The sequence below is a fragment of the Tubulanus polymorphus genome, chromosome 8 (genome assembly GCF_964204645.1).
Source record: "Tubulanus polymorphus chromosome 8, tnTubPoly1.2, whole genome shotgun sequence".
NCBI lineage: Eukaryota > Metazoa > Nemertea > Palaeonemertea > Tubulaniformes > Tubulanidae > Tubulanus > Tubulanus polymorphus.
The window spans coordinates 3,197,620-3,211,858 of NC_134032.1; the positions used below are offsets into that span (position 1 = coordinate 3,197,620).

General features: G+C 37.9%; 1 protein-coding gene across 1 annotated transcript; it reads right to left on the bottom strand.

The window, feature by feature from the left end:
* Nucleotides 1-746: 746 nt before the first annotated feature.
* LOC141910026 (relaxin receptor 1-like) lies at nt 747-1,511 on the bottom strand. The gene has a single exon (XM_074800714.1). The coding sequence runs from the start codon at nt 1,509-1,511 to the stop codon at nt 747-749; it is 765 nt and encodes a 254-aa protein (XP_074656815.1).
* Between the last annotated feature and the right edge of the window lie 12,728 nt (nt 1,512-14,239).

Sequence of the window (14,239 nt, forward strand, 5' to 3'; positions counted from 1 at the left end):
AAAGGCTTTTGAAACGACAAGTAAATAACGAAAATCCGGATAATATAGACCGTAGCAGCTTGGCTTGAATTTCCATGTATGCACACAAATTAATCCACTTTTAGTATATGTTGTTCCCAATTCAGACTACGGACAGAATGACTGAATGTCAAAAGACTTCACCAAAGCTTGTCGGAATCAACGATTACTCTCTTTCTTCCTCAGTCCTATTCGATTTAGATTTAGCTTAGGCATGGCTTATATCTAATTCCTGTCTCATCCAGCTATAAACCTTTTGTCTGTACACATCTACCTTGACGGTTCGACAAACATTCACAATTTTCTCAAAACGCATTCGTCCAGGTGTCGCCACCTCTTGTGGCAGTGCTCCAGACATCATTTTTGAAATGAATTAGGGCGTCGTGTCTGAACAATCAGTTTTAGACAGACATTCACCATTTTGTGAAAAATGTGCTCGTCTAGACTTTGCCATTCGAAAGGTGATCGTCTGAGGGTTGTGTCGCTGCAGATTGACAGCTGCATAAAACTAACTTTGTTATAGTCACATTGACATCCGTAAGACAAGTTAAGATTTAAGAACAATCTTTGCATCTAGGAGCAGCATTGAAAAAATTAGGTCTAAGGAAAATGAGCTATCTTCTTTCTAACGAACGCATAGAAATTCGTATTTCAAATGGGGCTTTTTGAATCCACAATTTGAATCGGTTACATGTGAACTTTGTACAAGGAGCTTTCATTTTAGTATTTCATTGTCGACGACGTTTATATTTTGCCTGTATTGATTTCAAATCGATAGTCAGTATCGTGTAAAGAAGGGGATTCAGGGACGAGTTGATCGGCAAGAAAAGAACCGCCAGCCAAGCCGCCACCTGATTCGGTATGTCCACCCGGAACACCGCGCAAAACTGAACGGTTATTATCGGCAGCCAGCAAAATAAATTGGAAAGATTTATCACCAAACTCCTACGCGCTAAAACCAATTCGGTAGGGTCGATTCTACCGGAGCCGGACCTGCTTCCAGATACGAGTCTGTACATCTGCGCATAAGTCGTCATTATCGTAGCAAGTATTGCCGAGTTAGACACGGCAAAAATCGCCAGAGAATATTGCCAGGCGTGTACGTCAATGATGAGCAAATTCATAGGTAAACAAACTCCGGTTGTGCCATAGAAATTATGACCGAAGTACGGCAATTGTGAAAGCGGTGACAAAGAGATTAAAACAAGTATAAGCCAGCATATACAACAAATACCGGTGACGTGTTTTGGGGTTACGAAAAAACTGTCGGAAAATAGATCTGTGATATTCGAGTATCGATGACGTGTTAATACGAGCAGGAAAGTCAAAGAGCCTTCACACGAAACGGTTACTAGAATCCCGGCAACACGACACAACGAACTGCCCGTCCACATTTCAGAATTTAAGAAATAAACGCCTTTGTAGACGTAATCGGCACCCGCGATCAAGAATAAATAAATCGACATCAGGAAATCGCAAGCTGCGAGATTCATGATGAGGATATCAGAGGAACTGTTGTTTGTTTTGGATGATGATAGTCGAATGCGAAGTAAAATGACAACGCTGTTGGCGAAAGACTGAATGCAGCGATGACCCAGATGATCGCTCGGAGAACTGAATTACCCATCAGGTCGGAACAGGAGGAAAATTGATCAGCTTCGGGAAGGCACTGGTCGACATTCGGAGCCATGCAGCAAAATTTGTACGCATCAGATTTTAGGGAGACTAGTGATGTCAGGTTACCGAAAGTATCATTGTCTGTAGAAATGTAATTTGAATTGATTGCTAAATCAAGATGCAAAAGTTCGTTTAAACCAGAGAAAGCATGTTTAGATATTAAGTTGATTTTATTGCTGCTGATATTTAATGAAGTCATTGAGGACAGACCTGAGAATACTTTTGCACCAAGTACCGAAATGTGCAGTCCGTGCAGATCAAACATTGGAAGCGATCTTAAACCGCTGAAGCTTCCTTCTTCTAAATATCGAATTGGATTTTCTGTTATAAACAGTTCCTCCAGACTACCCAAGCCTAAAAATGATTTCGCGTATAAGGATGTTATGTTATTGTTTGTAAGGTCTAAGGAGTTTAGATTACGCAGGTTTGAGAACGAGTTTGGCAAAACGTGCGATAAACCATTGAAGGAGATATTGAGCGTACGAAGATAAACGAATGAAAAAAATGTCGACACATTGAAAATTACTCTGTTATTTGACAGCATTAGAATTCGAGTTGTAATCGCTAGGAGGTCAGTGATATCGGTGAGGCCGACATTTCTACAGTGAACAGAATGACCTTGACATTGACAACGGTTAGGGCACGTGACGTTGCAGAAAGCCTCGTCATCGGTCGTATATTTACAATTCATAAAACCATCACAAACTTCCGATTGCGGAATGCATCGATTTTCGTGGCCACATTTAAACATTCCTGGACATGAAAATGTCTCGCAATTGTGTTCATCTTCTGAATTGGGACAATCTGATTGACCATCACAGACCTGTCTGATCGGTATACAATACGATGTTGGACATTTTACAGTACTAGCTGGGCATTCAAATTCTTCACATCTCAATACGTGCTCGAGATTTCTACAAACCGGGTAACCAGATGACATCCTTTCTAGAACACATCTGTGACGTCTAGAATAGCAATGCGGAGAATCGAAAGAACATCTTTGTTCATCAGATACCTCGCAAAGATTTGTGAAGTTGGTCACACAGTGATTCTCAATATTGCAATGAATCGTGGGATTTACTGTTACATTATTAGTTGATATTAATTCATCTTCTTCGAGACTCCCTCTGCAATCCACGACTCCATCCTGATACAACTGGGAACTGATACATTCTCCACTGTTACACATGAACCCCCCACATAGTTGAGTGGTGCAGTCAATTTCATCGGAGCCGTCTCGACAATTCATTACTCCGTCACATCTGTTAGACCTACTGACACATTGACCACTTTTACATCGGTATTGGCCGGGCGAACATGGAATATGGAAGCACGAGTTCTCATCGGAACCATCCGGACAATCCTGTATGAAATCACAGAACCCACTTATCGATATGACCCGTCCATCGTTACAGCTGAACTGACTGTCTAGATGTATATCCGTACAGTTAAGTTCATCCTCACCGCGTTGACAGTCGTGTCTGGTATCACATACGCGATGGTCGCTGATACATCTTCCGTCGTTACATCGAAACTGCCACGATTTACAACCGCTTATAGAAGCTAACTCTTCATCAGTTACATTGTAGGAACACAAAACAGAATGTACAACGCCTATTTCTGTTGCGTTATCAATGGTTGGAGCAGACCAAACCAGTGAATAAATATACGTGATTTCATCCCTGGTTAGTGTTGGCCTTATCGCTCTGAATCTGTTCCATCCATCAGTTACTAACACAGCGCCATATTGGTGTTGATAGTTAAACGTAGTGATAACGTTATTCACTTTATTGTCCGTTAAAGAAGTGAACGTGCCTATTTCACCACGAATAGCGCGACACATCTCCGTCGCTGTTTCGATATCTAAACCTCGTTGTTTGTTCCAGTCTGTCAGTATTTGGTAGCACCGTCCGGCTATACCTAGCCAATTTCGGGTACAGGTTGAGTTTAAAGTGATAGTGTTTAGCGTCATATTGTCACTAATGGCTACTTCTGTTTCATTTGCAATCGTTGTTAGAATGTCCCCTTGCTTGTTATCATATCGATCTGATTCGCAAACAAAACTAGTGTGAACCTCCTCGATTTGACACGGGAATCGAACCCAGTTCGCCGATCCTCGCGGATTATTCAGTATCATCGCCGTACACGGCATATTGACGTCATTTATCGGTTGTTTTCGAGGAGGAGATATCAATCCATGAATAACTTCTGGTATCGTTTCGTTACTAGTAGGTTTATACCACTCCGTGTAGCTCAATGGTTTGCCATCAGTCCACGCGTAATGCCCATCAGTATTCGGCTGTAAAATACACAGTTAGTTTGTATGCCTCCTTTAGCAATTGAGTTTCCCTTTATGTTCATGATTTCTAGAATCGTGTATCAATAATCGGTAAATTTTGCCTATTTACTATATGATCGGGGCCGTTCAAATAAGTTACAATTCGCTTAAAATGCCCCTGAATAAAAAAGAAATTCTAGAATGGAATTTACCTGCAATTTCAATCCAATCATTATTACGAGCGCTTTCTGCGAATATGCCTCGTCCAGAAGTTTTGTCGCGAATAATCTTTTTATAGCCATCATTTCCTGTTCTGAGTTGATACTGAGTAGATGTCCCGCGTACTCATATCTACAGTGCGATTCAGCCTTCTCCCAATTCTGACGTTCGTGTCTGATGTATTTCACGCAAGAAAGATATCCAGACTCGATGAATCCAGATTTACAGCGATTACCTTCGCTTTCGGCTGCTTCTTTTAATATAGTATATTGTATTTGGAACGTCGGCACTCGGTCTTTAAGCAGGAAAGAGACTCCATTGGCGATTAAACTGTGAAATACACTACCGAGTAATGAAAATTCAAGCGTACAGATTTTCGAGTCAAGTGATTGGCGCCGCGTGCTGCCAATCAACTGAGTGAACAAAATCGCATCTTTATCTCTTGGAGACGTTTTTGAGCACGGCGTTCTTTCTATGTGTTTGATAACGAATCTGTAATACCCCTGTTCATGTCTAGTTCTTGCTTCCATATCAATAAAGTCGAAGCGATAGATTTGAGAGCTTGTTAAGAAGCCCGCGAACCCCCGGATAGTTCGGCGACTGCATGATTCCGCATTTGTCTTTAAACCGTTCGAAAATTGTTCCAGCCCCGAATGTCCTAACCTTTTTCAAACCTAGCTGCTGCACGGTAGTTTCTGATCACTAGGAAAACATCGATCGATCTGATATTCGTGTTCTGATAGTATATGAATGTTCTTCAAGTGAAGGCGTCGGTTTTCAGGCGTAATTACGACGCAGTGTGACGTAATATCGATCTGGCGTTCTCCTTCCTGAAGCATGTATCCCGTACAGTCCGTCGGTTGAAATCCTATATCTTGGTAATATCCGTCTTCCAACAACTGTCCGTCCCAGTTGTAAGCGTATGCTACTATAGTAACCGGGCCCCCTGATGTAATCAGACTGACGACGTAACGGTCGTACCTGGTCGAAGTGGGAAAATACGGACCGTAGCGTCGGGCCGTTAAGTTACCCCCGTCGTATATGTAAAATCCGGCTCGTTCGCAGTCCTCCGATAAAATCAACATGCGTAATTCATCGTCGTTGATGTCGACCTCGGATGTGAACATTATTCTATCGACGCGATAAGAAATCGTCGGCTCGTTTCTCGCTCGGAACGTTGTAAAAAGTGGTAAATGATTCAAAGGCTGCGGAGAAATATATTAAAAGTCGTTGGAAATGCATATTTTGGCGTTTCATGATATTTCGAAGAAAATAAAAATAAACTGTAGATCGTATTACAGTGGAACCTCGTTAGTACGATTTGTGCGATGAAAAAAAAACGTGAGAGTCGCAGAGGCCGTAATGGTTAAAGCCGCCAGTCATTGGTCTCGTCAATCCAGGGTTTATGGGTTCGAACCCTGGTGGCGACAGCGTTTCTTGGTCGAAGGTTCTTCTCTGGTCTCTCCCCCATTGGAAAAAGAAACATCGAACCCGCTCATAATGACCGTACTAACCGAATTTCGTAGTAACCCTCGTAAAACAAATCCTCAATTACCTCAATATTTCATCTTTAGCTTAAAACGCCGTATCATACTCCTGCTATTTGTTTTCACTGTCAATTTAAAAAAGGGAACTCAAGTGGACGATAGTACTAATAGTCTTTATTTACTATAGAAATGAATAGGAGATCGTGAAATTTTACATCGTATTACCGGGAATTTCGTATTAACGTGATTGCGACTAAGCCAACATTTACCGGTATACAAATTTTTTCGCTGCACGCCGAATCGTACTAACCAGGTTATATATATATATATATATATATATATATATATATATATATATATATATATATATATATATATATATATATATATATATATATATATATACATGTATCGCCTGGTTTATGCGATATTCGTCCTATGCATGGGTTACGGGGTTTTTAAGAAGGGCAGTGTTTTGTCAGGTATTCTGGAATAGATTTAGGTTTCCGTGGAAAATATAAAACAAATTTTGAAAATTTCACAAAAAAATAACTATATAAATTTTACAATATGCGATACTGTATATATGTGCATTATGCGACTGTACGACAATGTGTCGGGAATATACGATACTATCCCTGTAATAATGCATGCAAAGTCCAAACGGAGGCAGTAAAAACGTTAATGGATAACTTCACACAAGGGTAGACGAATATAGATAACGCACTAAAATGTGAATATAATGATAACAATTGAATATATACGAATGTAACACTGTGGTACCAGATCAGAGTAAATGCATATAGGGCGAATTTTTTCTTTTTCTTCATAATTAGATTGGGTATATATGCAGCCTCTCATATTCTACTTCTGCACTATGTATATCGAAAGATATTGTGAGTCTTAATTCCGAATCAAAATTTAACTCGATCTGGATAAACCACCAGGGCAAAGTTTAGGATGGTCTTGCCCTTTCTCGCATAACCCTAGTATTAATAATCAAAAATGGGGATTCGACCCTACATACCCATTCAATATTATCCAAAATATCGCAAATCCCATTTATATATAAATCAACAATGAAATGTATGTTCCATGTGTCTTGTAAATTTAGAGAACACGGAAGAAAATAGATTGTTTGTTTTTCTGATTTTTTTTCTAATTCAACAAGCATTCGTTATATACTACACTAAGTCTGACACTCGTACGTTTATTTGGGCGTTGAGCCAAAATTGAATGTATCTAAAGTATTGTTGAATTTTATTCATTGAAACTGAACAACGCGCTCTGTATGATGTTCAGTGGGATTCGAAACTATAACAAATTCTTCATTCATCGCATAATCCAATTATATATGTAATCCGCATCATTTTGACACTCATACGTTTGATTGGGCGTTGAGCTAGAATTCGATATATCTTAATTATTGTTGAATTCGATTCTTTTAATACCAGAAATTAAGATAATAAGCACGATAAACTGTACCAAATTAAACTTAAGACACATCAACTAAACCACCCTACAATTACAATCTCTTCATTCATCGCATAGTCCAATTATATACTGTAATGTGCATCGCAAAACCCAGCTCAAATAATTTACCATAAAAAAATGTGAATTTCTATATGACATGATAATGAAGGAAATCTGTAACAAAATACCACCAACCATTCCAGAAGTTCTGCTATTGTATGTTCGTTAAAAAGATACTCTGTCGAGTAGCGAAAATGGGGATTCGAACTTACATACCTATTCGATTTTATCCAAGAATATCGCACATCCCATTTTATATATTAAATCAACAAAGTCCCCCAACCTATTTCATATACACCTTTAATAATAATGTCCTAAAAAATAAGACGACCGATGAAACAGCTCACCAACACTACATAATACCAAATTCATTTGACGTGGATTCAAACCCACAGAACAGCTTACCAACACTACCTAATAACAACATACATACTAACATGAAGAACCCGAATTAAGGGAAATAAAGACCAAAAATTAAGATAATAAGCTCGATAAACTGTACCAAATTAAACTTAAGACACATCAACTAAACCTGAAAGAATATTATTGAACAACGCACTCGGTACAATGCTTAGTGGGATTCGAACCTACAACAATCTCTTCTTCATCGCATAATCAAATTATATATAATCCGCATCGCATAACCCATTTCATATATATATCACATGTTTTCCCATAGCAATATGAATTTATATTTTATAGATATTTGGTAGAGTAGCGAAAATGTGGATTCGAACCTACAACCATTCAATATTATCCAAGAATAAAGCACATCCCACTTATATGTTAATCAATAAAATCCCACAATCAATTTCATATATAGCTTTAAACTTATCGTTCAAAATTTTGAGCGCATTGCGTCAAAATGGAATTCATGTTCGATTTGTCTTAAGAATTTAGAGAGCATCGAAGAAAATGGATTATTCTGAAATATAATTTTTTTTCTAATTCAACATGCTCTCGTTATATACAAGACAAAGTTTGACACTCGTGCGTCTGATTGAGCGTTGAGCTAAAATTCGATGTATGTATTTTAACATTCCGTATTCTATTCTGTTTGAATTCTATTTTTTGAAACTGAACAACGTACTCTGTATGATGTTTCAGTGGGATTCGAAACTACAACAATCTCTTCATTCATCGCATAATCCAATTATATAATCCGCATCGCACAACCGATTCCATATATTAATATATATCACTGTTTCCCCCTTAGCAATATGAATTTACATATAACATGATAATGTAGGAAAGTTTTAACCAAAACAAAAACCACCAACCTTTCAAGATAAGCTCTGCTTGTATGTTCGTTAAAAATGATACTTTGTAGAGTAGCGAAAATGGCGATTCGAACCTTCATAGCAATTTATTTTATCAAAAAATATCGCACATCCCATTTATATGTAAAACCTACGAAGTCTCTCGACCGATTTCATATACAACTTAAATAGTATTTTCCAAAAACAAATTTAACTAAAGCCGCATCGACTAAACCTGAAAGAAAATTGTTGCCGGCGGGCAATTTCAATTATCGTTCAAAAGTTTGAGTGCATATTGTGTCAAGATTAAGTTCATGTTCGATGTGTCTCGAAAATTTAGAGAACACCGAACAAAATGGATTGTTTTTGTTTTGAAATTGATATTGCTAATTCGACATGTTTTCTTCACATACGAGACAAAGTATGACACTCGTACGTTTGATTGGGCGTTGAGCTAGAATTCGATGTATCTTAATTATTGTTGAATTCTATTCTTTTAAACTGGACAACGCACTCGATACAATGTTCAGCGGGATTCGACCCTACAATTACAATCTCTTCATTCATCGCATAATCCAATTATATACTGTAATGTACATCGCAAAACCCAGCTCAAATATATATATATATTATATATATATATATATATAATCTCACATATTTGCCATAAAAATGTGAATTTCTATATGACATGATAATGAAGGAAATCTGTAACAAAATACCACCAACCATTCCAGAAGTTCTGCTATTGTATGTTCGTTAAAAAGATACTCTGTCGAGTAGCGAAAATGGGGATTCGAACTTACATACCTATTCGATTTTATCCAAGAATATCGCACATCCCATTTTATATATTAAATCAACAAAGTCCCACAACCCATTTCATATACACCTTTAATATTAATGTCCTAAAAATAAAGAAAAATTAGACGCCCCATGAAACAGCTCACCAACACTACATAATACCAAATTCATTTGACGTGGATTCAAACCCACAGAACAACCCACTCGGTAAAATGCTAAGTGGGATTCGAACCTACAACAATCTCTGGGTACTTCTAAAGTACGAAACTACGAAATTAAGAAATACTATACGAAATGCTAAACTACGAAACGAAATGGTCATTTTTTTCGGGTCCTGCTTAAGTATAAAATGTAATACGAAACGAAAATTTTGTAATTTTTTGCGCTACTGATAGCAGCGGATTCGTGGAGCTGGCTTAAACATGCGCACCCGGTCTAGTGTGGCAGGGTTCCGTGCCGCGACTGAGTTAAGCGATGCCATCAGGGAGAATGATCTGCGCATGCTCATATACAACTGGAAGGTAGCGATTAATAAATTACGGGTTAGAGGACGAAGTGTGCCTTAAAATATATCCTGCAGTGTTTAGGCTAAAAAATTGATACCTCGTTTCTCCTCTGCTGAGGAGCTTAAAAGTTGACCCGACCGGCCGCTAATCTACCATGTACATTAATTTTTTCTGAGCTAAATGATCTATACTAGACAGGTTCAGATATGTCGGCCCGTGTCCAACAAAAACGGGATAATCCTATCGCGGTTACGAGCTCGGTGTCGCGCGAAGCGCTTGCCTTTCCTTTCTGCTACATTATATCGGTCGGGCTAGTGACTAGCACGCTTGAGAGGGGCCGTCCATAAAGTACGTACGCTTTACTTCCTGGTATTTTTAACCCCACCCCTCCCCATGTACGCTCTCTGTACGGGTTTCCATAACCCACCCTTACGTACATACTTCTATGAATGACCCCCTCCCTGTAGATCCATGGCAAAATTCACCAGCATTCATCAGAGGAGCTCCAACGACGATGAACCGTCGTATCGACGAAGTGAAAGACCGAGAGTGGGGAATTCCCAAGAATACTTCTACTCAATGAATACTCCCTCAAAGAAGGGTAAAGAAAAGAAAATTATAACATTTATAGGAACTTTTACAAAAAAATCAATTTATTAGAAAAATTTTGCAAAAATACAAAATTACAGTTTTTTAATACAGAACCTGTATGAGCTGAAGAAAACAAAATTATAAAAAGATATACATGAACACTCTGAGACAAGAAATTATGGTGGAAACAGGAGTGAACTAAGAAAATAAAGTAATTGACACATAAAAACATAAAATCTATCCATATTTGGAGACAAGAAGAGAACAACGGTGTATTGAGGAGAGCATCTTGACTAGGTACCTTCAGGAAAATAAAAATAAAATTACAGTTTTCAATAATGACAGAACACATAAGAAAAGAGATTTTAGAACAGAGAATCCAAAACTCATCGTTGGAGAGGCGATAGGGAGATATTTCCCAATAGCAAATATAATACCCGGCCGAAATGAGACAGGAAAATATTTTTAAAACATCCTGATATCCCAGGGCTTCGCTCACATCACATTAGGGTATACATGTAAATGCAAAAAGAAATCAATCAACATTTTTCTTTTAGCTTGTATATGACAGAAAAAGTTCACATTTTAAAGGTGACTAATCAAAATACCAAAGGTAGAGTTTACAAAGAGCAGCCAAGCTCACGAAGAGTTGATCTGGCCTGCTCTGTTACATGAGGCTCAGCTTCTTTAGAAATGGTTAATTCTGCCGGAGTAAAGTTCACGTATTTCTTTTTTTAGACACGCAGTCTTAAGGCAGAAATATGTATTCTGTTCTTTGATTTCTGTTTTGCCATTGAGGAAAAACTCCCTCTCGCCAAATTTTCTGACTACAAAATCGTTTTTTTCTACAAATTTTTGTTGGCAACCATAACATTTTTGAGCCCTTGTTAGAAACAAAAATGTTATCTCGAATGGATGTGGGTCTCCATTAAGTTGCATCAGCTGTTGAAGCTGGCGAGCACTATCCACAGGAGGAGAATGAGTCCTTCCTCCATATCTAGGTTTAATTGGTTTCTTTTTGCCACCTTTAGGCACATTATAGAACAGTAAATTGTTCAAAGGAACAGATTTCTTGCTCTTCAAATTTTCCAACATCTTTAATGATCCTAAATGCCATGCACCGAGGAGAACATGTGAACATAACATCTTATTGGCTTTAAACATTTGGCAGTCGCAGAATTATTATCATAGAGCCAAGTGACTTGTCAAATTTCACGCGCCAACACTCACCTATCAATAGTGAGTTAAGTGTAAGATTTTGATTGGCACTTTCATCTAGGCGTGTCATAGATTTCCAGGGTATTGTTGTCGGTACGAACTCTGGTAATAATTATTTTGCCACGGTTCCCTCTGAGAGGGCTGGCCACTTAAAGGTGATATCTGACATCAATGTGTTTCATGTAAACGTAGTACCGGTAACAGTCTAAATTTGAACGAGAAACACACGTTCGGATTTTAAGATAAATAATAATCCGTTAGTAAAGAAATTAACGTTTAGGCAATATAGAAATTATATGTAATCTAAAAACTATGCTGATCAGCTGGATGTCGAATTGGTGACGAGTTTAATACAGTTGAATTCATACCACAGAATACGATTTAGACCGGACCTCGTGCCAGTTCCAACAACAGATTTAGTCCGTTCAAAAATTTGGATTGGACCTGGGTTCGCTCTTTTAGGTCCGTCAAAAACCGGTCTAAAATGGAAAAGGCAAATTCGGAATGGAATGTTTGCTCGTGTGAACGCTTGGTCTGGTCAAACTGGACCGGACCAAGTTTAGGCCGGTCTTAACGATGTCGTGTGAACACCCCTTTAAACTTCACTCGGGGTAGACTATCTTACAAGTCTCAACTTTACCGAAGTATAAGACATGTATGGCTCTCATTCGTATGACAATATGTTTGGTTTTGAATTAATTTGTTTGTAGAACAATTCAAATTACTTTCGGTAATAGCATAATCGTCGAGCAGTGAATAAATATTGAACACAAAGATTCGGTAATTATCGAGAAACGAGGCACTTCTTAAGTCGATTTTTGTCGGGGATATTTCGCTTCATCTCCTTAACACATACGTCGAGTGTGTCATTTGCAAAGTATGGGCAGTCTGAATAGACCATGAATAGACCAGGGTTAAATGGACGGGCGGACGTCTCTTAATAAACGCTACGTGGATACTTAAAGGTGTCTTTTTCCGAACCGAATCTGACTTACTGACAGTAATTAATAAATGGCTCAAGTCTGTTAGGCCACACAGAAATACCCTAGTTTCTCATCAGATTCTCTTCTATGACGAGGGCGGGCGAATTTTACTTTTATTGTTTTTTTTTAAATACAAAGTTGAAATAAAAAGCTCAACCCGAGACTTATAGAGCAGACGCGGGAGGGAAGTTTTGTTCCCGAATGACAAACAAATACCAGTAATACAAGTAAATAAAGTAAGTTTAAATAAAGCAAGTAATATGCATAAAATATTTTTTTCATGCCTTTAACCGAGTCCACTAGCCGCTCATAATAAAAACCCTTGCCAGGGACTACGTTTGACTATAAACTCCCGTTGAACTCTATTTTCAGCCAAATAACTAGCAACCTCATTTGACGTAATTATCTCATTCAAGACTTCATTGGCCGATGTAAAAGTAGATGCATTGTCGGATATGCATTTTTTAGGAACTGACCGGCGACTAGTGCACCGCTTAAAAGCCAGAATAATCTCGTCAGTATTTAAATCTCTGACTAACTCTAAATGAACAGCTCAACTATAGTGGCTGATTCGTGGTAAAAAAAATTTCTGTCCACGAGAACGCGCGAAAACAAATCTTTTGCGTGCAAAAGCAAATATTGCCGCGTAAAAACAAACTTTTAACGCTCAAAAACGAAATACCCAGTCTTAGTGCGTAAGATTTGTTTCAGCGCGCCCGCAAAATCAAACTTTAAGATCAAAACGGAATATTTCGTTTTTGCGCGCTAAAACTTTGTTTTTAGTGCTCGGCAAGTAACGTGAAAAAAAAAATAAGTTAGATAATTTACGCGCGCTACTATGATGTCACGCTGTCGCCATCTATTAGATTAAACGGTAACTTATGAAATGATTAATCTATGTAGTTGTATTAATTGATTTCAAAGAAAAACTAACTTGATTCAAGTTTACGACCCCTTGATGAATAAATATATGCGTATATCGTTTGTTATTGTCTTCGATTGATCACAATACAATGAAGTTTTATTGTTGAAATTACCGATAGTTGAATATGATTGACCGGCAACCAGTCTAGCCCCATTATATAGTGATGACCTAGGCACACCAGCCAACACACAACCATATTAATAACGCGTGGTAGTTATTAATGTATGTTAACATATCGTATCGGTTTTTACGGTGTCATAAAACCTTTCAAAATACTAAGAAAAATATCGGCATAACTTTCTGCTAGTTTTCTACCTTAAATACAGATATTTATCTTCATTTCTGAAAGATTCATTTTCTGAGAGACATTTCTAGCAGAACATTGAATTAGAATCTGCAGCACTTGGTACGAACGTGTTAGATATAAATACCGTGCACGTTATATTAAAGTAAAAAAAAGACAATTCCCATATTAGACCATGCGTTAGATTTGTAGATACAGAATTAATAAAAATAAATGAAATTTGACGTTGTTCGTTTGTTTACATTGCTTTACGTCGTTTAGATCTCTATTTGTCCTATGACTAACCCTATTGAACATTTTGCAATGTTTCACCAGTTGGGTTAAATAGTAGGGTTAGATTGAAAAAGCTATTTTCAGATTGTTCTACCAGTTCCAATTTATATTCAAATCGTATGTTAATTAGGGGTGGGACTAGGTAGATCTAACAAGTTATCACA